This window comes from Geotrypetes seraphini, chromosome 13 (genome assembly GCF_902459505.1).
Source record: "Geotrypetes seraphini chromosome 13, aGeoSer1.1, whole genome shotgun sequence".
NCBI lineage: Eukaryota > Metazoa > Chordata > Amphibia > Gymnophiona > Dermophiidae > Geotrypetes > Geotrypetes seraphini.
In genome coordinates, this window is record NC_047096.1 from 71,900,126 (window position 1) to 71,924,586 (window position 24,461).

The 24,461-nt window shown below is 45.9% G+C and overlaps 1 protein-coding gene across 3 annotated transcripts in view; it reads left to right on the forward strand.

The window, feature by feature from the left end:
* PLCD3 (phospholipase C delta 3) overlaps window positions 1-15,341 on the forward strand; it is a 116,829-nt gene extending 101,488 nt beyond the window's left edge. For all 3 annotated transcript variants that reach the window (XM_033917509.1, XM_033917508.1, XM_033917507.1), the window contains 3 exons: window positions 2,527-2,662; window positions 11,323-11,472; window positions 13,897-15,341. In XM_033917509.1, coding sequence (XP_033773400.1) covers window positions 2,527-2,662; window positions 11,323-11,472; window positions 13,897-13,985 — 375 coding nt within the window. In that variant the 3' untranslated portion in view covers window positions 13,986-15,341. The remainder of the gene's footprint in view (window positions 1-2,526; window positions 2,663-11,322; window positions 11,473-13,896) is intronic.
* The last annotated feature ends 9,120 nt before the right edge of the window (window positions 15,342-24,461 follow it).

A 24,461-nucleotide genomic window follows, 5' to 3' on the forward strand; every position in this document is an offset into this window, starting at 1 on the left:
TAATTTCTTGACGTAATCCTCCATCCATTCAAAGTTAGGTGTTCTGCTGCCTCCTGCTGGTAAAGTGTAAACTTACCTGTGCTAGTGACCAATTTCTGTACACTTATATGTAAATGTGGGCTTTGTTATAGAATTGCCCTTCAAGGGGGTAATTTTATAAAGCTTTTATGCATGTAAAATCTGTTTACATGAAGAAGAGGGGTTTGGGGGAATAAGTACTTAAGTTCATACACTGAATGATTGTGCGTGCTTGCATGTAGACCTTATAGAGGTGATGCAAGGTTTGTAATATGGGCAGAGTGGAGGCAGCTACAGATGTAGAGTACATACACAAACACGTCTGCACCTTTTTCAGAGCATGGGTAAATTTATGTGGGTGCATTTGTTTAGTATTGGACTAGTTCCAAGAGCCTATTTTATAATGAAATATAGGTGCTTATGTTGTCTTTAGAAAACAAGTGTTTTATTGAACTACTTCCAGGGCCTGATTTTCCCTTTAAACATTCATGGGCTGACCAGTACCACAGGCATTTTCTTAGTATAGGTTCAGGTTCAGGGCCCGTTCCTCAAGAGCCACAGGCAGGTCAGATTTTCAGGATATCCACAATGAAATGGGTTTTCATGCACTGTCTCCTTGAGATGCAAATCTATCTCATGCATATTTATTGTGGATATCCTGAAAATCTGACTTGTCTGTGGCTCTCGAGGACTGGAATTGCCTACCCCTGGTATAGGAGAAGGAGAGGCAACTTTTAGATATCAATCTTACTTCTAGTGCAAAAGGCATATGAATCAGAGGGTTATTCTCTAGTCACGAGTTGTGTAGGCATCATCTACATTTTTTTCTGTCTTGGCTTCGCCTCCTACATCACTGGGCAGTGCTCTAGCTCCTCAGTTTTTCCTTCTACATGCAAATTGGAAGGTGTCTTTCTGATCTACTCTGATTTTACTTTATTATTTTGTGTTTTTTTTCTATCTGGATTTGAAGGCATTTCGGTGTACCAGAGGTCCCCAGTGTTACTGGGGCAGCTCTGCCTGGGAGAAGACACATTCTTTTGGCAAAAGTATATAGATGGAAGGGCAACCCTTTTCAAGGGAACTATCTGGCCAGCCTGCATTAAGACTTTCAGTGGCTCAGGGACTGTTCCCCTTGTAGCAATGTTTGCTCTTGAGGGCTCTATCAGGTGCCAGTTGTATTCCCCCACCCCCACCCCACCCTTAGGGTTACCAGATTTTAAAAAAAGAGGATACATGGCCCCACCCTGTTCTATCCCCAAGCCATGCCCTGTTTTGTCACAGCCCCTCCCCATTCCGCCCCCCAGCCCTGCCCCAACACAAACTTCATGTCTCCTTCCCCGAGCTCCAGGCCACATCTAGAGAGCCATCACGCTTGCGTGGATGTTGAAATGATGACATCACGTTCATGGCTTCCAAAACCTGGATAAACTGCCAACAAATATCTTCCTACTCGGGGCCATGACACCAATAACACTTCATGACATTCATTGCTACCAGAACACCTAGCCCCAGGGTACTAAAAGTACTCAAACATGAAATTGTTAACCTGCTGTTAGTGATCTGTAACCTGTCGCTAAAATTGTCTGCATTACCTGAAGATTGGAGGGTGGCCAATGTTATGCAGATTTTTAAAAAGGTGTCCAGGGGAGATCCGGCTAATTACAGACCGGTAATCCTGACTTCAGTGCCAGGCAAAATAGTGGAAACAATTATAAAAAATAAAATTGTGGAACATGTAGACAAACATGATTTAAAGAGACAGAGTCAGCATGGGTTCAACCGAGGGAGATCTTGCCTCGTCAATTTGCTTGGTTTCTTTGAAGGTGAGAATAAATCTGTGTATCTAGATTTTCAGAAAACTGTTGGTAAAGTTCCTCATGAGAGGCTCCTGAGAAAATTGAAAAAACATGGGATAGGTGGCAAAGTTCAATTGTGGATTAGAAATTGGTTATTGGATAGAAAACAAAGGGTAGGGTTAAATGTCATTTTTCTCAATGGAGGAGGGTAAACAGTGGAGTGCCACATGGATCTGTACTAGGACCGGTGCTATTTAACTTATTTGTAAATGATCTGGAAATTGAAATGACGAGTGAGGTCATTAAATTTCAATGATTGCTTTAAGTGACTTATGAAAGTCACAAAGTGAGCAGTGTAGGTAGGATTGGATCCTGAAGCTTCAAGTTTAAGGAATTTGCACTAGACCAGTGTTTCTCAACTCAGTCCTGGATAGGGTTACCATCTGGCTCCAGAAAAAGAAGGAGGGATTGAGACATCTGGGTTTTACTTCCATTGCTTAAATAAATATGCTTAAACTTGATTTGCATACACTGCCTCCATTATATGCAAATATCTTTCACGCATATTCATTGTGGATATCCTGTAAACCTGAGTGCAAGGGGGTACTCCAGGACCAAGTTGAGAAATACTGCACTAGACTGCCTTCAGAGAGTGTCATAAAATCATTTTTCTCTCTGAATGTGTCTTTCTTCTACCTTGTCCTCTTTGCAGGTGATCTCTGCACAACAGCTGCCCAAGCTAAACAAAGAGAAAAAGAACTCCATCGTGGACCCGCTGGTACACTTGGAAATCTATGGGGTCTCCATAGACAGTGCCAAAAAGCACACCAAATACATCCTGAATAATGGTGAGCACTGCAGAGCAGAACACAAGGGACTAAGCAAGCAGCCCAGCCTGGTTGCTTGGGATACTCGTCTCCTCCAGTGTGTCAAGAAATGGCCATGCTGTAAGGAGTTCCCTCTGGTTAATGAATGGAGAACCCCCAAAGGTTTATGAAGACAAATGAATGGGAAAGAATATGCATGTCCTATAAAGGGGGAAGCAGTAAGCAGCTATTTAACAGATCAGTTTGTTTGCTGTTGAGTTTTAGGGCACCTTTGGATAGGGTTACCATATTTTAGAGGAGTGTGTGGTGCAGTGGTTGGATCTACAGCCTCAGCACCCTGGGGTTGTGGGTTCAAACCCTGCGCTGCTCCTTGTGACCCTGGGCAAGTCACTTAATCCTCCATAGCCCCAGGTACATTAGATAGATTGTGAGCCCACCGGGACAGAGAGGGAAAATGCTTGAGTACCTGATTGTAAAAACCGCTTAGATAACCTTGATAGGCGGTATATTAAAAAAAAAAAATCCTAATCCTAATATTTTGAGATGCAAAAACCTGGACACATGGCCACTCCCTGTTCCACCCCCATCCTCGTCTTGTTGTGCCTCCAGCCCAGCTAAGTTCTGCCTCTAGCCCTGCCCCATTCTGTCCCCAGCCCACCCCCACAAAGTCTTGTCGCTTCTTCCCCAACCTCTGGGCCGTGTCTAGAGGGCCTTGAGCATACACAGATATGTGTGATGTCATCTGCATATGCTCAGAGGCCCTCCAGATGCAGCCGGAGCTGGTCGGGGCTTTCCCAAACCTGAACAAACTGCTGGGTTTTGGAAAGTCTGTCCAGGCCTGGACAGTCCTCTAAAAAGAGGACATGTCCGGGTTTTCCCAGACGTCTGGTAACGCTACCTTTGGAAGATGAAGTCACTATCACAGTTCTTCAGCATCAATTACCACAAGCCAGAGAGTCTGAACCCAGTCCTTGGGTCACACCCAGACAGGTTTTCAGGACACCCACAATGAAGGCAATACATACAAATATATCTCATTTGTATTCATTATAGATATTATGAAAACCAGACTGGCTTGGGGTCACCAGAAGAGACATTATCCCAGGACAAGCAGGCAGCATATTCTTAACACATGGGTGACGTCACCGACGGAGCCCTCGGTACGGACCTTTTAACTAGAAGTTTCTAGTTGGCCGCACCGCGCGTGCGCGAGTGCCTTCCCGCCCGACGGAGGAGTGCGTGGTCCCCAGTTTCTTCGTTTCCGCGGAGCGAAGAAGACGCGCTTTTGTTATATTTTTTTCTTCCTCTTAAAAACCGAAGAATCCAGCAAACCCTGCTCTTCGGCTCCGAGTCGGCGATGGATTCATCACCCTCAGCGGCGGTACCGCAGAAATCGGCACCGTCCAGCTCGACACCGACCGATCCCGCATCGGCGCCACTGGCGCCAGGTAAGCCGGCTAAGAAGCCTTCCTCTTCCCTCGAGCGCCCTCCAGCTACGGTGACGACACCGTCCATACCGGCATCGCACCGGTCCCGTAAACGCTCCGCCCCGATAACGGTGAGTGCCTCGTCATCGGCCTCCTCATCGCCGGGGCGTGGAGCGGCATCCAAGGAACCGAAGAAAAAGAAAGCGGTTCCGATGCCACCCCTGGATGACCGTATCTCGGCCATCCTACAAACTCAGCTTCAGGAGCAGTTGAAGAAACAGCTTGAACAACTGCTACCCTCTATCCTGGCACCGCTCCTTCCGGTACCAGACCGGCCCGAGCCCCGCACCGAGCCCCCGATGTCCACTCCTTCGGTACCGGTAAACACCTCGATGCCGATCCTTTCGGCACAACAACTTCCTGATGATCCTGTGGTTCATTCTCGAACCACAGTGGATCCTGCTCGGCACCAGGCGGTACGGCACTCTTCTCGGGACCGAGAACGACGCCGATCGTCCTCCCCTGGTGCCGTTTCGGTGCGCTCTGGTAAATCTTTGTCCAAAACTCACCACACCGCACCCTCCACCCCGGTGTCCCGACACGCACCAGAGGTCAGGGATCCGGATTTATGGGAGGAGACTCCTCTCGGTACCGAGGAGGATCCCTCCTCATCTGATGAGGAACCATCGGCGCCTGATGCCTCCTCTAAACCTGAGCAGTCCTCTTTTTCTAAATTTCTGAGGGAAATGTCTGCTGCTCTGTCACTTCCCCTTGAATCTGACTCCAAAAAGTCCCAAGCCTTTTTAGAAGCCTTAGACTTTGAGCAACCTCCTAAAGAGTTCCTCAAACTTCCCGTACATGACATCTTACGGGAGACATTCTACAAAAATTTGGAAAATCCCCTCACGGTACCGGGAGCTCCCCGTAAACTGGACAACCTTTACCGTGTCATCCCTATTCCAGGATTCGACAAATCTCAATTGCCCCATGAGTCCCTTCTGGTGGAATCCACCTTAAAAAAGACTCAGGGCTCCAGTGTCTATGCCTCTACCCCTCCTGGCAGAGCAGGTAAGACCATGGACAAGTTTGGCAAGAGGCTTTACCAAAATGCCATGCTTGCCAACAGGGCAAACAACTATTCCTTCCATTTTTCCTTTTATCTCAAACACTTGGTCCAACAGCTGTCTGCCCTCCAGAAGTACCTTCCTGAGCGCAAGGTCCCGCTATTCCAGCAGCACATATCTGGCCTTCTCCAAATGCGCAAGTATATGGTCCGCTCGATCTACGACTCCTTCGAGCTCACCTCTCGGGCCTCTGCCATGGCTGTAGCCATGCGTCGCTTGGCCTGGCTCAGAGTCTCCGACCTGGACATCAACCACCAGGACCGCCTGGCCAACGCCCCCTGTCTCGGGGATGAGCTTTTTGGAGAGTCACTGGATTCCACCACCCAGAAACTCTCCGCCCATGAGACTAGGTGGGACACCCTAATCAAGCCGAAAAAGAAGGCTCCACCTGCTCGACCCTATCGGCCTCAATCATCCTACCAGCGGAGGTTCTCAGCCAGGCCACTCAATCCGCCTCCCCAACAATCTCGGCGACCCCGTCAACAGCAGCACCATGCCCAGGCTCGGTCTCAGGCCACCCAACCCTCCAAGCCTCCTCAGCCTGCTAAACAATCTCAGCCCTTTTGACTCTTCTCTCCAGGGCATAGCCAGTCATCCACCCTCGCTACCTCTTCCACAGCCTATCGGGGGTCGTCTCACCATTTTCTCAAGCCGTTGGGAAGTCATCACGTCGGACCAGTGGGTCCTCAACATCATCCGCCACGGCTACTCTCTCAACTTCCAGACTCTGCCTCCGGACAACCTTCCCGTAGAGTCTGCTTCAAACTCATCTCAAACCCCCCTCCTCCTGAGGGAGGTTCAATCCCTCCTCCTTCTCAATGCCATCGAAGAAGTACCTCCAGATCAAAGGGGGCAGGGATTCTACTCCCGCTACTTCCTGGTACCCAAAAAGACGGGAGACCTCCGTCCCATTCTCGATCTAAGGGACCTCAACAAGTGTCTGGTCAAGGAGAAGTTCAGAATGCTCTCCCTTGCCACACTCTATCCTCTTCTTTCTCAACACGACTGGCTATGTTCCCTGGACCTCAAAGAGGCCTACACTCACATCTCCATCAATCCACATTCTCGCCGCTACCTGCGATTCCAGGTACTGCACCACCACTATCAGTACAAGGTGCTACCGTTCGGCCTCGCCTCCTCACCCAGGGTCTTCACCAAGTGCCTCATAGTGGTAGCGGCCTTCCTCAGGTCTCACAACCTCCAGGTGTTCCCCTATTTGGACGATTGGTTGGTGAAAGCACCTACGTCTCCACTTGTGCTACAGGCTACTCATCACACCATCTCTCTCCTCCACCTCCTGGGGTTCGAGATCAACTACCCCAAGTCGCATCTGCTTCCCACCCAGCGACTTCAATTCATTGGAGCAGTTCTGGACACCACGCTAATGAGGGCTTTTCTCCCCTCCGATCGCAAGCAGACCCTGCTCCATCTCTGCCGTCAGGTACTCTTGCATCCCTCCATTCCTGCTCGACAGATGATGGTCCTCCTGGGTCACATGGCCTCGACAGTGCATGTCCTTCCTCTGGCTCGTCTCCACCTTCGTACACCTCAGTGGACGCTCGCCAACCAGTGGTCACAGACTACGGATCTTCTTTCTCATCCCATCTCTGTGACATCATCTCTTCAGCAATCTCTCCAATGGTGGTTGAACTCCTCAAATCTTTCCAGGGGTCTACTTTTCCATCTGCCCCCCCACTCTATGATCATCACCACAGATGCGTCCCCCTACGCGTGGGGAGCTCACCTGGGAGATCTACGCACCCAGGGACTTTGGACCCCACAGGAGCGTCGTCATCACATCAATTTCCTGGAACTCAGAGCCATTTTCTACGCCCTCAAGGCTTTCCAGCATCTTCTCTGTCCTCAAGTCCTCCTCCTATGCACAGACAATCAAGTCGCCATGTACTACATAAACAAGCAAGGCGGCACCGGATCTCGCCCCCTTTGTCTGGAGGCTCTGCGCATCTGGACCTGGGCCACGGACCGCAATCTCTTTCTCAGGGCGGTCTACATCCAGGGCGAACAGAACTCTCTGGCCGACAATCTCAGCCGCATCCTTCAACCTCACGAGTGGACGTTGGACCCTCCGACTCTACTCTCCATCTTTGCTCGATGGGGCACTCCGCAGGTGGACCTCTTTGCAGCACCTCACAACCATCAGCTGCCCCAATTCTGTTCCAGACTCTTCTCTCCTCACCGTCTGGCCCCGGATGCATTCCTGCTCGACTGGAGGGATCGGTTCCTCTATGCCTTCCCTCCACTTCCTTTGATGTTGCGGACCTTGTCCAAACTCCGCAAGGACAATGCCACCATGATCCTCATCGCCCCTCGGTGGCCTCGTCAACACTGGTTCTCCCTTCTGCTTCAACTCAGCTCCAGGGAGCCCATTCCTCTTCCTGTGTTTCCTACTCTACTTACACAGCAGAATCAGTCTCTACTACATCCCAACCTGTCTTCCCTCCACCTGACAGCTTGGTTTCTCTCGGGCTGACCTCTCCGGAGAATCTATCTCAACCGGTCCGCCTCATTTTGGACGCCTCCAGGAAACCGGCCACTCTTCAATGTTACCATCAGAAGTGGACCAGATTCTCCTCGTGGTGTCTCCGGCATCATCAAGAACCCACCTCTTTGGCGGTGGAAACTGTCTTGGACTATTTGCTCTCGCTGTCCAACGCTGGCCTCAAAACCACTTCCATCAGAGTCCACCTCAGTGCCATCACTGCGTTTCACGAGCCTATTCTCGGAAAACCCCTCACGGCTCATCCGCTGGTTTCAAGATTTATGAGAGGGCTCTTCAACATCAAACCGCCTCTCAAGCCTCCTCCCGTCGTCTGGGACCTGAATGTGGTTCTCTCTGCCCTTATGAAACCTCCGTTTGAGCCTCTTGCCACAACTTCATTCAGGCTTCTTACCTGGAAGGTGCTTTTCCTAATTGCCATCACCTCTGCCAGGAGGGTTAGCGAACTGCATGCACTGGTTGCCGACCCACCGTTCACTGTTTTTCACCATGACAAGGTTGTTCTGCGTACCCACCCTAAATTCCTTCCCAAGGTGGTCTCAGCTTTTCACCTCAACCAGTCCATTGTGCTTCCCGTCTTCTTTCCTAAGCCTCACTCGCATCCTGGAGAACAGGCGTTGCACACGCTGGATTGTAAGCGTGCCCTTGCTTACTACCTTGATCGTACCAGAGCTCACCGAACATCCCCCCAGCTCTTTTTGTCTTTCGATCCCAACCGTTTGGGCCGTCCTGTCTCCAAACGGACACTTTCAAATTGGCTTGCTGCCTGTATTGCCTTCTGTTATGCTCGGGCCGGTCTCTCACTGGAAGGATCTGTCACGGCCCACAGAGTCCGAGCTATGGCTGCTTCTGTGGCTTTCCTCCGTTCCACGCCCATCGAGGAAATCTGCAAGGCGGCCACTTGGTCCTCAGTTCACACGTTCACTACTCACTACTGTCTGGATGCATTCTCCAGACGGGATGGACACTTCGGCCAATCTGTGTTACAAAATTTATTTTCCTAATGGCCAACCATCCCTCCTCCCTCTTTGTTAGCTTGGAGGTCACCCATGTGTTAAGAATATGCTGCCTGCTTGTCCTGGGATAAAGCACAGTTACTTACCGTAACAGGTGTTATCCAGGGACAGCAGGCAGATATTCTTAAGTCCCACCCACCTCCCCGGGTTGGCTTCTTAGCTGGCTTATCCTAACTGGGGACCACGCACTCCTCCGTCGGGCGGGAAGGCACTCGCGCACGCGCGGTGCGGCCAACTAGAAACTTCTAGTTAAAAGGTCCGTACCGAGGGCTCCGTCGGTGACGTCACCCATGTGTTAAGAATATCTGCCTGCTGTCCCTGGATAACACCTGTTACGGTAAGTAACTGTGCTGTAGTGAAAGCTGCCAAGTAAAGACTGAGTTGAGAACCTCTGCCATAACCTATCTATAGGAAGTCCTGCCTGTATCCTGTCAGCTCCCTCAGGTCAGAGCTAAGTGCTCTGTCCACTCTGTTGAATTTCCTTCTTAGAACTACTTAAGGACAAGCCCAATTTATTAAAAAAAGGCTTGTCCAAGTTCGGGCCTCAAGAGCTGCAAACAGGCCAGAAAGTCAGAAATCCTTATTGAATATGTATGAAAGATTTGCATATAGTGGAGGGAGTATACATGCAAAGCCATTTCAGGCATATATTCATTAGAAATATCCTGGAAATCTGCCTTATTTGAGGCCTTCAGAGACTGGACTTGGACATTCCTTCTGTAAAAGTTAATTGAGAATATCTACAGTACTTCATGATGTTTCCTTAATGAGCTGTGCTTTCTCTAATTCCAGATTTTGATGCTTGTGATAATTTTTCTGCTTTTCATTATAATTCACAAAGGGAAAGACAATAGAGTTCCTGTGCAATGGATCTCCTTGAAAAACAGCTTACTTAACATCTGTGGGTTCAGTTTCTATCTGATGCTGAAATGATTGTCCCAAATCATTCAGTAGCACCATTAAAATATTTGGCTTTATAATTATATTGAAGGCCTTTGAAGGCAGAGATCCCCACATCTCAGGGGCAGGGCTTAATTTGTAAACAAAAAAGGAAGTAGAACTGCAGAGCTGGGGAAGGGGGTGAGGCAGCAGTAGCAGCAGGAAAAGAGGGATTGAATTAGGGCGTAAAGTGACTCTTCTCTGTTCTGCTTCATGCTCACTCCATCCCCTCCTGCACCCCTCAGGCTTCCTGAAAGGGAGGTACTGGAGAAAACATTCCTACTGTTCTGGAGTCTGAAAAGAAGTAGTGAAACTCAGTGGCATACCAAAGGAGGGGAGTAGTCCTCCCCGGGGGCAACCCACAAGAGGGTGCTTCATCCGAGGGCTGGCATCATGGTCCGACTCCGGGAACTTCTTCCGGCAGTAGAAGCATTCAGAACTCACTGCTCTGCCAGTGTCAGGCCTTCTTCTCTGCCAGGTCCTGCCTTCCTGGAATCAGGAAGTACGTGGGACCCGGCAGAGAGAAAGGCCTGACTCCAGCAAGAGCAGCGAGTTCTGATTGCTGTGCTGATGACTGTAGAGTGATAGAGGGATGGAGGGGGAGAGAAATGCTACATCTGAATGGGGAGAGGGAGGGAGAAGGAAGACCAGGGAAGGGCGAGGGGAGGAAAGAGAGATGCCAGACCATGGGGAAGGAAGGGAGGAATGGAAAGGAAGGAGATATCAGACCATGGAGGGGGAGGAAGGGAGGGAGGGAGAGGAAGGAGAGGAGATACCAGAGTATGGAGGAGAGAGAGAGATGAAAGGAGAAGAGAGAGATGGGAGGAGGGAAGGGAAGGAGACTAAGATGCCAGACCATTGGGAAGAAAAGGAGGGTGGGAAAGAAAGGAAAGGAGATGTCAGAGCAAGGAGGGAGAGGGAGAGATGGAAGGAGAAGAGAGGAGAGAGATCCCAGGGCATAGGGGAAGGGAAGAAGATGCCAGACCATGGGATGAGTTGGGGTGGGAAGGAGGGAAGGAAAGGAGAAAAGAGAGATGCCAGAGCATGGGGGAAGGAATGGGAGACAGAAAGAAAAAAATGGAAGGGACAGAGAAAGAGGATGGACGCTGGATTGAATGGAGAGTGAACAGATGATGAAAAAAGCAAAAACCAGAGATGACAAAAGGTAGAAAAGAGATTTATTTTTTTTATTGCTTTAGTATAAAGTAGTATTGTAGCTGTATTAATAAACATTTATAAATGGAAATAAGGTAATCTTTTTATTGAACTAATTTTAATACATTTTTTTTACTAACTTTTGGAGATCAAAATCCTCTTCCTCAGGCAGTGGCGTACCAAGGGGAGGGGGCGGGAGGTTAATAAACTTTATTTTATATGGGTGGATATTAAAAAATGATCGGCCCTGGGTGCCACATACCCTAGGTATGCCACTGGTGAAATTGTGTTCCAGGTTATTCCCCCAGAAATTAAGCCCTTCTCAGGGGTGCCAAACAGCGGTGGCAGTGCATGCAAATATATCTCATGCATATTGATCAACTAATTTGCAGCTCTTCACAACCAGTTTGGAGGACCATCGTTTTAACAGACAGAAAGTACACCTCTGATCTCAGTTCCATTGGTTTTCTTGTCTCTTTGCCCCCTCCTGTACCTGTTGTAGGTTTCAACCCCATGTGGAATGAGACCCTGACACATCAGATCCGGGTCCCTCAATTGGCGCTGGTCCGATTTGTTGTGGAAGACTATGATGCAACATCCAGCAATGATTTTGTGGGACAGTTCACGCTGCCCTTCACAAGTCTCAAGACAGGTGAGTCTGGAAAGGGTCAGCAATGCTGGGACAATATGCACTTTCCAATGCTACAGTGAGCCCAATCAATACTACCTTTGCTGGGGTTTCCCTTTAGTATAGCTTGTTATTTATTAGATTTAATATACTGCCCTTTTTGCAAAACAAATCAAGGCGGTGTACAGTAAAAATCAGTAATGTAATGCAATATGACTTTTATATTCTGCCAGCTGCCAATATTAAATGGTTCAAAGTGGATAACAAGAGTAATGGAGTAATTAAGACAGACATTTTCTGAATAAATAAGTTTTTAGATTTTTTCCAAAAAGAATAATAAGTGGAAGTTTGTAGATCTTGAGGTAAAAATAGAGACAATTGAACAGCCTGATAAATTGAGCTCTCAAAAAAATTTTTTATAGCCACTTCCAGAAAATGATGGAAAAAAATATCAGGCCCTAAATCACTTTAAATATCAGTGCCTGAAGGACTTTAGTAATCCTTAAGGTCTGCATCCAAGAGCATTACCAGAATTCCTACAAAATACTATAATTTCAGTCCCCAATGCCTTGAGATTCACTTCCAGATTTCAAGAGCCGCCATTTATTTAAAAATTTTTATACCGCATAAAAACTATGCGGTTTACAAAGTTACATGCATACATATTAAAAATACTAAATCATGTTTCGACAGAACAAATACAATAAAACATTAACTAACAGTATCGTTATTAAAACCTTTTTTCAAATTCATCCAACAAGATGGAAAGACAAAATCCCATAAAAACATTTACAGGACGGTAAGGCTTCAGCAACAAATAACATTAGCACATGAAGGCATTAACAAATAATTGTGTTTTCAACATTTTCTTAAAATTCAGTCTCCCATCACAAAATCGCAGAATACCCGGCAGCGCATTCCAGAGTGTGGCCTGCTACAGACAGCATATTTGCATCAGTGGTGTAGGTGGTCATGCTATTTTGAGTTAGGGTTACCAAATGGCTCCAGAAAAAGGAGGATGGATGGAGACATTCGGGTCAACTCAATAAATACTAGAGCTGGCAGGGATCCCCCAAGCCCTGCTAGCCGAAGAGTTCCTTCACCAGTGTCCGAAATACTCCATATTCTTTGCAGCCAACGTCCCATAGAGAGTGCTGCTGACTGCAGAGAACACAGGAGTATATCAGCCATCAGAGGAGGACTTCTTCAGCTAGTGGATCCCTGTCAGCCTTAACAAGGGTGTCAGAATTTTCAGTGGGCCCAGGCCCACCTGGGCCCCCCTAATTTGCATGCTTGCTGCCCCCACTGTATACAAATCTCTCTCAAGCATATTCATTAGAAATTTCCTGAAAACCTCATTTGTTGGCCAACCTTAAGGGACTGGGAGTGAAGACCACTTGTGGATTATATGTCTCTAATCTTTGTAGAATAGGATTTGAGCTGTACAGTGGGAATAGAGAATGATACAGGGACAAACTTTTCCCCGTCCCCGAGGGAGCTCATTTTCCCTTCCCATCTGAGTGAGTTATTTTCCTGTCCCTGCCCCGTTCCTGCAAGCTCTGTCCTCATCTGCACAAGCCTCAAACACTTTAAAATCATAAGTGTTTGAGGCTTGTGCGGTTAAGGCAGAGCTTACAGGAATGGGGCAGGGGCAGGGACAAAACTCACGGGGACAGGGAAATTGAGTTCCTGCGGGGACTGGGAAAAATTTGTCTCCTTGTCATTCTCTACACTGCACCACTCTAGAAATCAAAACGCAGTAAAAGTGAGCCAATCAAGCCATTGTGACATCACTGATGAGGTTGGTTCTTAGGCATTGGTGGAATGAGGCATTATGACATCACAATGCCAGCTCTGGTTATCAGAGGCTGAAGCTTTTCACACTATTTATTTATTCTATATTCTATACTGTTCTCCAAAGTAGAGAATGACATGGGGACAAATTTTTCCCTGTCCCTGCAGGAACTCATTTTCCTGTCCCGTCCTGTCCCCACAAGTTTTTGTTTTTTTTCTGTCCCTGCCCCATTCCTGCAAGCCTTAACCTCATCTGCACAAGCCTTAAACACACTTTATAATCATAAGTGTTCGAGGTTTGTGCGGTTAAGGCAGAGTTTACAGGAATGGGGCAGGGCCAACAACAAAGCTCAAGGGGACGGAGACCAATCTGTCCCCGTGTCATTCTCAAAGGGCTCCTTTTACGAAGGTGCGCTAGCGTTTTTAGCCCACGCACACAATTAGCATGCGCTAGCCGAAAAAACTACCGCCTGCTTAAAAGGAGGCGGTAGCGGCTAGCGCGCGTGGCATTTTAGCGCGTGCGAAAACCGCTAGCGCACCTTTGTAAAAGGAGCCCTAAGTGGGCCTGGTAAGGAGGTGGCCAGCCGGAATAATGCAGAGCAGGAGGAGGTGATCTCTTCTCAGAATGACTCACCATACGTTTTGTGTTCTCAGGGTATCGCCACATCCACCTGCTTTCCAAGGACGGCACGTCTTTGTCTCCTGCAACTCTCTTTGTTCACGTCACTATTGAAAGTGTGTGAACGAGAAAGGGGAATGCCATCACCCAATGGAACAGGAGTTACTAGACCCAGTCAAGGCACCTTCTTCCCCTCCTCACTACCTTCTCGCTTGTGTAGCCCAGACATGCCGCTAAAGCTCCAGGGATTATTTGGACAGTGCTGCACCAAGCAGATCACATGGCTACAAAGTTTGAATGCACCAAGTTTACAATATAAGCAGAAACCTGAGTCTTTGCCAACCACTGCACTAAAATGCAAGCTCCATCCTGCACTGACACACTGTCGTCGGAACATAGAGACGTGTCCACCCGTACAAAACAAATGCACACGGCTTCTGATTTCTCTATCATCTGAATGCTGATCCTCACTTCATCCCTGGACCTAAGAGGAACCTCGCTGGAAAATATTTATGCATAGGAGAAACATAGTTTAGTCTACGGAGTCATACAGATAAACTTAGCCCTTCCTAAAGAAATCATTCTTTTTCACTCATAGGAGCTTTTTTTGTATTTTTAAAACAGAATATATAAGCTAAGACCAGCTGCTACCATAGTTATAGATCGTAGTGGACACAAATCAGTTCCGTTATGACGATAGCTTTAAACGATGATTTTGACTGTATTGTTTGCCTTATCTGCATGGCGAATCTTTGGAACCAGCAGAGACATTGGAAATGTAACGTGAGTCTTACAGCTAATGGAATTCTTCAACCTTCCCCTCCCCCCCCAAAAAAAAAACCCCAGCAAAGGGTGATAAAGTATGGAAGAGAAAGAAAGAAAGCAAAAATAATAATACAACAAAGATGTCTAAGGTGGCTGGTGAGGTTGTTTGACAATGGAAAAGATTCTCCAGGCAAAGGAGAGTCCCTGAACTGCATACGACAGTGGGGGAAGAGCAACAGTTAATTTTCTCATCTGCAAATGGGGAACCTTTGTGGATCTCAAGACAAGGGGATCAGTAGAATTTCCTTTTTGCAGGCAGTTATGCCATTTAGGTACCAGGACAGATTACCACGGATGTCTCTTTGACATTTATACCCCCAGAGTCACCAGTTCTCAACCTAAAAATTGCAGCTTGGGGCTCAGAGCTGTATCAATAAATGGAAGAGGTCTTGCTCATCAAACTCACTAAGTCATCTGCCTGCCTGTAGGATGAATTCAATATCCAATTCCAACCTTTAAAGTATTCTTTCTATATTACACCTTTAGATTCTTATCTGGTGTTGCTGCTTCTGTTTTAGCCATAGACCTCAGAAACACCCCTCCTCCGTCCCATACAGGCTATGTTCTCATAACGGGGAGATTCATGTGTAACCTCCTCATCGGTCAAGGCCTGGGATCCCTCCTGCCCGTAATGTAGTGCGGGTTGGGGGTAGGGGGTTGCCGGGGCCAGGAGGGTTTGGGCTCCCTCCTGGCCCATTCAAGTAGCGGTGGGGGGGAGGGGCACCGGGGCCAGGAGGGTTTGGGCTCCCTCCTGGCCCATTCAAGTAGCGGCGGGGGGGGGGGGGGTCACCAGGGCCAGGAGGGTTTGGGCTCCCTCCTTGCCCGATCGTACTCGGGAGTTGCTGCGGGTCAGGAGAGCCTGGGCTCTCTCCTGGCCCACTCGATTCAGGGGTCACCGCGGGCCAGGAGAGCTTGGGCTCTCTCCTGGCCCGATGTTAATTGCAAGGGGAGGTGATGGATTGCGGCAGGAGAGATGTCTCATCTCCCCTACCGCGATGCCATCACTCCTCTACCGGAACTGCTGCGACCCGCGGCAGGAGAGATAGGGCATCTCTCCTGCCGCGGGTCGCGGCAGTTCGGGTAGAGGATGGATGGCATCGCGGTAGGGGAGATGAGGCATTTCTCCTGCCGTGATGCTTGCGGTGGGTAGGTTGCCGGGCCGCTGAACTGATGGCGCCAGCGGCCATCAGCTCAGCGGCCCCTTTTTCGGCACTTAGACCTGGTTTGACTACGTGTAAGTCAAAAAGGTCTAAGTGCCGACTAGGCAACCTGTAAATGTTTTGGTTATACCTGTTGTACGACAAGGTGTAGGTTGGCCCACCTCCCGCCCACTGTCCGCCCTTTCCCCTCCTCTAAACACACCTCTTTTCTCTCTGTGCGTCTAGAGGCGGGAAAGGCCTAAGCTGTTTTTAGATACATCTAAAAACCAGCTTTGGTTATGGGTGCTTGGACAATCAGGCTTTTTGATCATCCAAGTAGCCATTTAGGACACTTTTTAGACTTTTTTTTATTTTATTATTATTATCCCCATAGCCTATATGGGACAGAGGAGGGGTGTTTCTGAGGTCTATGGTTAAAACAGAAGCAGCAACACCAGATAAGGATCTAAAGGTGTAACATAGAAAGAATACTTTAAAGGTTGGAAGCTTGGAATTGGATATTGGATTTATGCTACATGGTGATAATTCCAGGAATAAGACTTTAAATAGTGCCTTATAAGGTTGTTTGCCTGTAGGATGAGGTCAGGAGAGATTCTGGAACCAGAAGAAACCTCCGGAGAGTGAAAAGTCAGATGAAAAGATCCAGTTGTGAAATGGTGGCTGTGATGAGAAGCACCAGCTGCAGCCGAAGCATCTCCACCGATTCTTTTCCGTAAAAGCAAGGTACAGTACAAACCATGAGAAAATTCAGAGGGAGGTGAAACCCTTCCCCACACACTCACCCAGGGAACTGTTTTACAATTCTTCTAACACATACCAGGATTGTCATCTCAGGACTGCCTTAAGGGTGTTGAGCCCAGGGGTAGGGAACTCCGGTCCTCGAGAGCCATATTCCAGTCGGGTTTTCAGGATTTCCCCAATGAATATGCACGAGATCTATTTGCATGCACTGCTTTCAATGCATATTCATTGGGGAAATCCTGAAAACCCAACTGGAATACGGCTCTCGAGGACCAGAGTTCCCTACCCCTGGTTTAGCCTATGAAATAAAGGCTTATGTATTTCCTTGTTCCTGGAGGGCATAACTGCCTGTGAAAAGCGTTAGCATTTTGCAGGAATTTGCCAGGTTTCATGCATTATTTATTTTTAGAAATATATTTGGGAGAGAGCATGTTGGGTAGGAATGAGCATGGAAGCATTATCCAGCTTCTATGTTCACATTATTATGTGCTAACTGGATAATATCTAATCTAATCTAATCTAAATCTTGGGTTTATATACCGCATCATCTCCGCAGATGGAGCTCGACACGGTTTACATGGTTAGGGAAGAAACGGAACTCCAGTGGAATTATATAAGTATGAGAGAAGAGAGGTTGGTGTGAGAGTGCCAGGAGCGGGACGGGGTTACGTTCTGGAGAAGAGCCAGGTCTTCAGATGCTTACGGAATGGTAGAAGGGGGCTCAAATTGCGGAGAGGGGAAGGGAGACTGTTCCAGAGCTGAGTGATTCTGAAAGGGAGGGAAGAGCCAAGTTTACCAACAAGGGAGATGCCTTTTAAGGAGGGGTAGGATAGTTTTAATTTACATTTTAATATCAACCAAAAGAGAGACAAAAGTCCAAAAACAAAAGACACAGTGGAAGCAGATGTTCCCAATAAAGACTTTATTGTTTCAATGTTATAAACCACAAATCTGAACAATGAAGAGGACCCAACATGGTCCGTGTTTCGACCCAAGTGGATTTAAATGGCTGAACGCTTTCCTCTGGCGTAGCTTAGAGAAAACAGGAGAATACACAGACTTAATGTGGGAGCACTTAAGACCCCCTGATAGGAGGTGGTAAATGCTCCTGCGGCTTTTTTTTTTTTTTTTTTCAAGTCCCACACACTAATGGAAAAATTAGCACTGGGCTTAGCGCTCAGGAAACTCCTAGGTTATAATGCATTAAGTCTATATTTTAACACGTCTTAGTAAAAGGCCTCTTAGATTGTGAGCCCTCCAGGAACAATAAAATACCTACTGTACCCGAACATAACTTCCTTAAGGTACTGCTGAGAGAGGCATCGGCTAAATCCCAAATCTCCCCCATGTCCAGTGTATTTCACACATCCCTCCTGTTACCTTAGCGATGCACCCTGCATTCTCACAAGGACTGCAGCCCAAGTGCTCGCAAAGATCCTGCATCACCATTCCTACACTTCAGCCTGTAGCCTGCTGGCACTGGTCCATATGCTGTTCTCTGGTTTTACTGAAACAAGTTTCCGCGTCCTGGGAGAGGAATCTTCATTCAGCTTCATCCCGTATGCAACTTCTATAGATTCATCTCAAGCTAGTAAAATCCATGGAGAAAACTCACTGCAACGGACTTTTAAAAAATATATAAATATTGTATATATGTAATATTGCAAAGCCAATGTACAATATAATATATGGAAAAGTTATGTAATAAGAAAAAGTTTATTTCAGTATATATTATAGCTGTAGGTCTCTGGTTTAAATAATAACTTTTTATACAAAGAACTTTGGGAGTTTGGGTATTTCTGCTTTCGATTTTTACAAACTGCCGTATGATGTGACTTTGTCAGGTCCTTTAGAGACCCTGCCTCAACCATCATTATTGGGCTGAGAGTCATTGACATTTCTGCACAAACCGTTCAGAGCGAATAATTTTGTTTTAAAACAACCGAGAACATATATATGAAAGCACTTTAGATTTTCTTTAAGTCCACTGTCTCTTTCCTGCATGCTCATTATTTCCCTTCGCAGCAGAAGGTAGGTAAAAACCACTGAAATACACTTTTAAGAAACTTTCCAAAACTGGTTTGTGTCAACATGTTATTCCTCAGAAATGTACAAACTCCTGTGGATTCTGAGCAAAGATCCATCCAAATCATGAACAAGGAACCATGAAAGGCGCCATGGAGAACATTCCCAGACTCCCTCTGCAGAGCAGGGTCTAACAGCTCAGCGTTTACTGGGAACTTAAGTGCTGCTTCTGCTCTCAGATATCGTGACAAGAAGGAAATACTAACGGTTGTGACACAAGTGACCAGTTCAGGCTGTTTGCTGAGGCAGGAATAAATTTAAGGCCCTGTTGGGAGGCAGCATTAAGGGGTAAAGATCTAGAACAATTGCTCTCGCCCACTACTTATGAGGAATTCAGGAAGCGCCTAAAAACACATTTGTTTCTGAAGTATCTAGATCAGTGGTTCCCAACCCTGTCCTGGAGGAACACCAGGCCAATTGGGTTTTCAGGCTAGCCCTAATGAATATGCATGAAGCAAATTTGCATGCCTATCACTTCCATCATATGCAAATCTCTCTCATGCATATTCATTAGGGCTAGCCTGAAAACCCGATTGGCCTGGTGTTCCTCCAGGACAGGGTTGGGAATCACTGATCTAGATAACTGACTCGTACAACACTTTCTCCTCAATAACGGTTCTCTTGACCTATTAACCACTTTCTTTCACTTCTGTTAACTTCAATCAGTTTGTACCATCTTTTAATCTTTTGTAAACCGCATAGAACTTCACGGTCCTGCGGTATATAAACTGTTATTATTATTATTAACTAAGCCAGTGGTTCCCAACCCTGTCCTGGAGGAACACCAGGCCAATTGGGTTTTCAGGCTAGCCCTAATGAATATGCATGAAGCAAATTTGCATGCCTATCACTTCCATCATATGCAAATCTCTCTCATGCATATTCATTAGGGCTAGCCTGAAAACCCGATTGGCCTGGTGTTCCTCCAGGACAGGGTTGGGAATCACTGATCTAGATAACTGACTCGTACAACACTTTCTCCTCAATAACGGTTCTCTTGACCTATTAACCACTTTCTTTCACTTCTGTTAACTTCAATCAGTTTGTACCATCTTTTAATCTTTTGTAAACCGCATAGAACTTCACGGTCCTGCGGTATATAAACTGTTATTATTATTATTAACTAAGCCAGTGGTTCCCAACCCTGTCCTGGAGGAACACCAGGCCAATTGGGTTTTCAGGCTAGCCCTAATGAATATGCATGAAGCAAATTTGCATGCCTATCACTTCCATCATATGCAAATCTCTCTCATGCATATTCATTAGGGCTAGCCTGAAAACCCGATTGGCCTGGTGTTCCTCCAGGACAGGGTTGGGAATCACTGAACTAAGCTACATACATATGCCTGCTGCAGGGAAAAAAAAGCCTAAGCAGGATACGCTAATGCAGTGATTCCCAACCCTGTCCTGGAGGAACACCAGGCCAATTGGGTTTTCAGGCTAGCCCTAATGAATATGCATGAGAGAGATTTGCATATGATGGAAGTGATAGGCATGCAAATTTGCTTCATGCATATTCATTAGGGCTAGCCTGAAAACCCAATTGGCCTGGTGTTCCTCCAGGACAGGGTTGGGAACCACTGCGCTAATGCACTTTAATTTTGGGTTGTGTGCTCACTAATTGAGAGCTTTTTATTGGGGGGGGGGGAGGAGGCAGTGGGCATTCCTGTGCTAACCAGTTAGCAAATCTATAGGGACTTCCAGCATCTGCCTTCTCTAGATGTGGATCATCTTGTTACAGGTCAGATACACCATAGAGGGCATATTTTTGAGGGAGGCGATGCCTACTGGTTATTGCAGTAACCTGAGAACCAGGGGAACAGGGTCCAATTCCCATTGCAGCTCCTTGTGACTCAGGGCAAGTCACTTAACCCTCAATTGTCCCAGGTACAAATAAGTACTGTATATAATAGGTAAACCACTTTGTAGTCACAGAAAGGTGGTTTATCAAATCCCAACTCTTTTCTGTACTTGGAGAAGTTGGAACACTGGTTGTAGTGACAGTGCTGACTAGACCAACCAACGTGATCCTGCAAGTCATCAGTCTATGATAAATTTTTCAGCTTAAAATGGTAAGGTTATACTGATTTATACTACAACACAGGACCAAGCTCAAATGCAAGAGCAATATTCCACTACATTAAGAAATTTGAAAACAAAAGTGGCTGAGTTATAGGAGACATAGCTCCCTGGTAAAAGATAAACTTGTATTACATCAAATATTGAAATATCTAGAACACCAGACTTTCCCAAGTCCCTCTTGGTAGCACCACTGGATATGGCCCATAAATACTTGTGGGAAAATCTAAAAATGCCAGCAGATTCTTTACCACCTTTGGTGGGGTCAGGCAGATCCGGCCTTGAAAAGAAGATTGTGATGGAAGCAAAATCACACAATAAAAACTTTTTTATAAGTAGATATATTAAAGCATGAAGCCAGGAAGAGAATCAGTTGGACTGCATGATGACAAGGCCATAGTGGAGAGATTAAATGAATGCTTCAGTCTTCACCAAGAAAGATGTGGGGGAGTTACCAGAACCTTCTGGTATTCAATTCAGATGAACCAGAGAAACTCAAACAAATCTCTGTAACATTGGAAGATGTAATGGGTCAACTGGAAGATGTAATGGGTCAATGTGACAAATTGAACATTAGCAAATCACCTAGACCAGATGGTATACATCCCAGAATGCTGATAGAATTGAAAAATTAACTTGTAAAGCTATTGTTAGTAATTTGTAATATTTGTTTAAAATCCAGCATAGTACCGGAAGACTGGAGGTTGGCCAATGTGATGCCGATTTTAAAAAGGTTCCAGAAGTGATCTGAGAAATTATAGACCGGTGAGTCTGATGTCAGTGCCAGATAAAATGGTAGATTATTTTAAAGAACAAAATGACAGAACATATACATAAGCATTGATTAATGAGAGAAAGCCAACCATGGATTTAGTTAAGGGAAATCTTGCCTCACCAATCTACTCCATTTCTTTGAAGGGGTGAATAAATAGGATAAAGTTGAGCTGGTTGATATTGTGTATTTGTATTTTCAAAGGCATTTGACAAAGTACCTCATAGGTTATGTCCTATTATGGATTAAGAACTGGTTGAAAGACAGAAAACAGAGAGTGGTTTAAATGGTCAATATTCTCAATGGAGAAGGGTAAATAGTGGAGTTCCCCAGGGGTCTGTGCTGGGACCACTGCTTTTTAATTTATTTATCAAAGATCTAGAAATGGGAATAACGAGTGAGACAATTAAATTTGCTGATGGCACAAAGTTGTTAAATCACAAGAAGATTGAGAAAAATTGCAAGAGGACCTTATGATACTGGGCATTAAAATGGCAGATGACATTTAATGTGAGCAAGTGCAAAGTGATGCATGTGTTAAAGATGATCCTGAACTATAGCTATGTGATGCAGGGTTCCACGTTAGGAGTCACTGCACAGGAAAAGGATCTTGGTGTCATTGTTGAGAATATGTTGAAACCCTCAGCTCAATGTACGTTGGTGGCTATAAAAGCAAATATAATGTTAGGAATTATCAGGAAAGAAATGGAAAAGATGAAATTTTATGATGCCTTTGTATTGCTCCATGGTACGGCCGCACCTCGAATATTGTGTGCAATTCTGGTTGACGTATTTCAAGAAAGATATAGCAGAATTAGAAATAGTATGGGAGAAGAACAATGAAAATGATAAAATAAATGGGACGACTTCCTTATAAGGAAAGGCTAAAGCGGCTGGGGCTCTTCATATTGAAGAAGAGACAGCTCAGGGGCGATATGATAGAGGTCTATAAAATACTGAGGGGAGTGGAAAGGTTAGATGTGAATAGCTGTTTACGGTACTCTTTCCAAAAATATTAAGACTAGGAGGCATGCAATGAAGCTACTAAGTAGTAGATTTAAAACAAACTGGAGAAAATATTTCTTCACACATGTAATTAAACTCTGGAATTTGTTGCTGGAGAAAGTGGTGAAATCAGCTTAACAGGGTTTAAAAAAAGGCTTGGATAATTTCCTAATAGAGAAGTCCATAGTCCATTATTGAGATTAATGTGTGCTAACCATGGCTTAAAAGGCGTAATAGCTTTTAGTAAAAAGAACTCCAATGTGTCTGTAGTCCAAGATAATGTCATATAGTTGCCTTGTTAATCTATTTCAATGCAGAATAATTAATACATGAAAAAAATTATCAGGTGATACCTTTCATTAGACTAACATAATGCAATTCTGGGCTAGATTTCAGAAGGTAAACACTCCATTCTTGTTTGACCCTGATGAAGAAAGCATGAACTTGAAGAACTAGGAAATAATTCTATTAAGATAGTCTTAAAAAAAAAAAAAAAGGTGCACCTTTACGGTACAAATATTTATTTAATTGTTTTTATTTATTTGGCTTGGTTTTATAGTCTGACTGCTTGTTGTTACTTCCACTGTATGGCTCAGCAGAACCACCTGTACAGAGGGAACAAAACCAAACCATTTATAATGGTTCAAAGGTTCCTCTTAAACAGAAAGCAATCTTGTAAAACAAATTAACTCAAACTGAACTTTGGCTCTAGAGAACAGTGAAAGAAAAGAATCCAGAGAGAGTTTTGCTGTTCTGTGAAACTGAAATGTAGCAGTGAGTACACAAAGGAGCAAAGAACCACACACCTCACCTGAATCTGAGACAGCACCTTATATTATTATCAGCCTTGAGAATTAAAAGACTCATAGCCCAGTTAAGAACTTTAACATCATCATAATAATAAAGAGTACAGTGTATTAAAATATATAGTGTAATTACCCTATGCAGTAGAATCAAAACAATTTTAAGGCAGTTTTCTACCTGTTCTTTTGGGCTTCCAATTCAATTGGAACCAGAGCTGGGATCAGGAGCCATGATTCTTCCTGTTTTTTAATCCCCTCCCAGGCAGTGCGGTGACAGTCCTCAGCTGGGATCATGGGCTCTACATCTGGCCACTAGGTATTGCCAGTATAAAAGACCATGCAGAATCATAAGTTCACCCAGATAGTAGAAACACCAAACACAGATCATCTGTGTATCCAGCTGCTCTTGGTAAGTCAGAATTAATACAAACAGAAAACTTTGATCCACATCTCAGGAGAAGTCTGTCTTAGGAAAACATGCCTTCTGGTAATGTCATTACATTTCCAGTGCAATAGGGATGGTATGCTACTAATTCTCAGTGCTGCCTTTTGGGTTGGCAATGGTGCCCCAGATGAGGGTGGTGGTAGCAGCTCTCTGCAGAGCAGGCTGACTGGTGCATCCTTATTTAGATAACTGGCTCATTAGAGCCCCCTCCCGAGAAGAGGGAGAGAGCGCAGTGGCGGCAGGTTGTGGACTGGATTGTAAACTTTTGGAAAAGCCAGTTGGTCCCAACTCAATCTTTGGAATACCTGGAAGTTCTATTCAACATGGTGGAAGGTCAAGATTTTCTTCCAGAGGCATGCAGACAGAAGCTTCGGGGGGCAATCATGAACCTCCTATCACAGCCAGCACCTACAACATGGCACTGCCTCCAGTTGCTGATGGTGGCTGCCATAGAAGCAGTGCCATGGATGAGAGTGCATATGCTTCCACTCCAGGATGTGCTGTTGTCTCAGAGGGACTGCCTAGAAGCTTCTCTGCCCTGGATGGAGGCAGCCTGATGCAGCATGCACTGGTGGCTCCAACCGCAGTCTCTAGCAAAGGGAAGTCCATTTCAGATCGATTCCTAGGTTAAGATTATGTTGGATGCCAGACTGTTTGGCTGGGGGGCAGAATGCAGCGGTTGCCC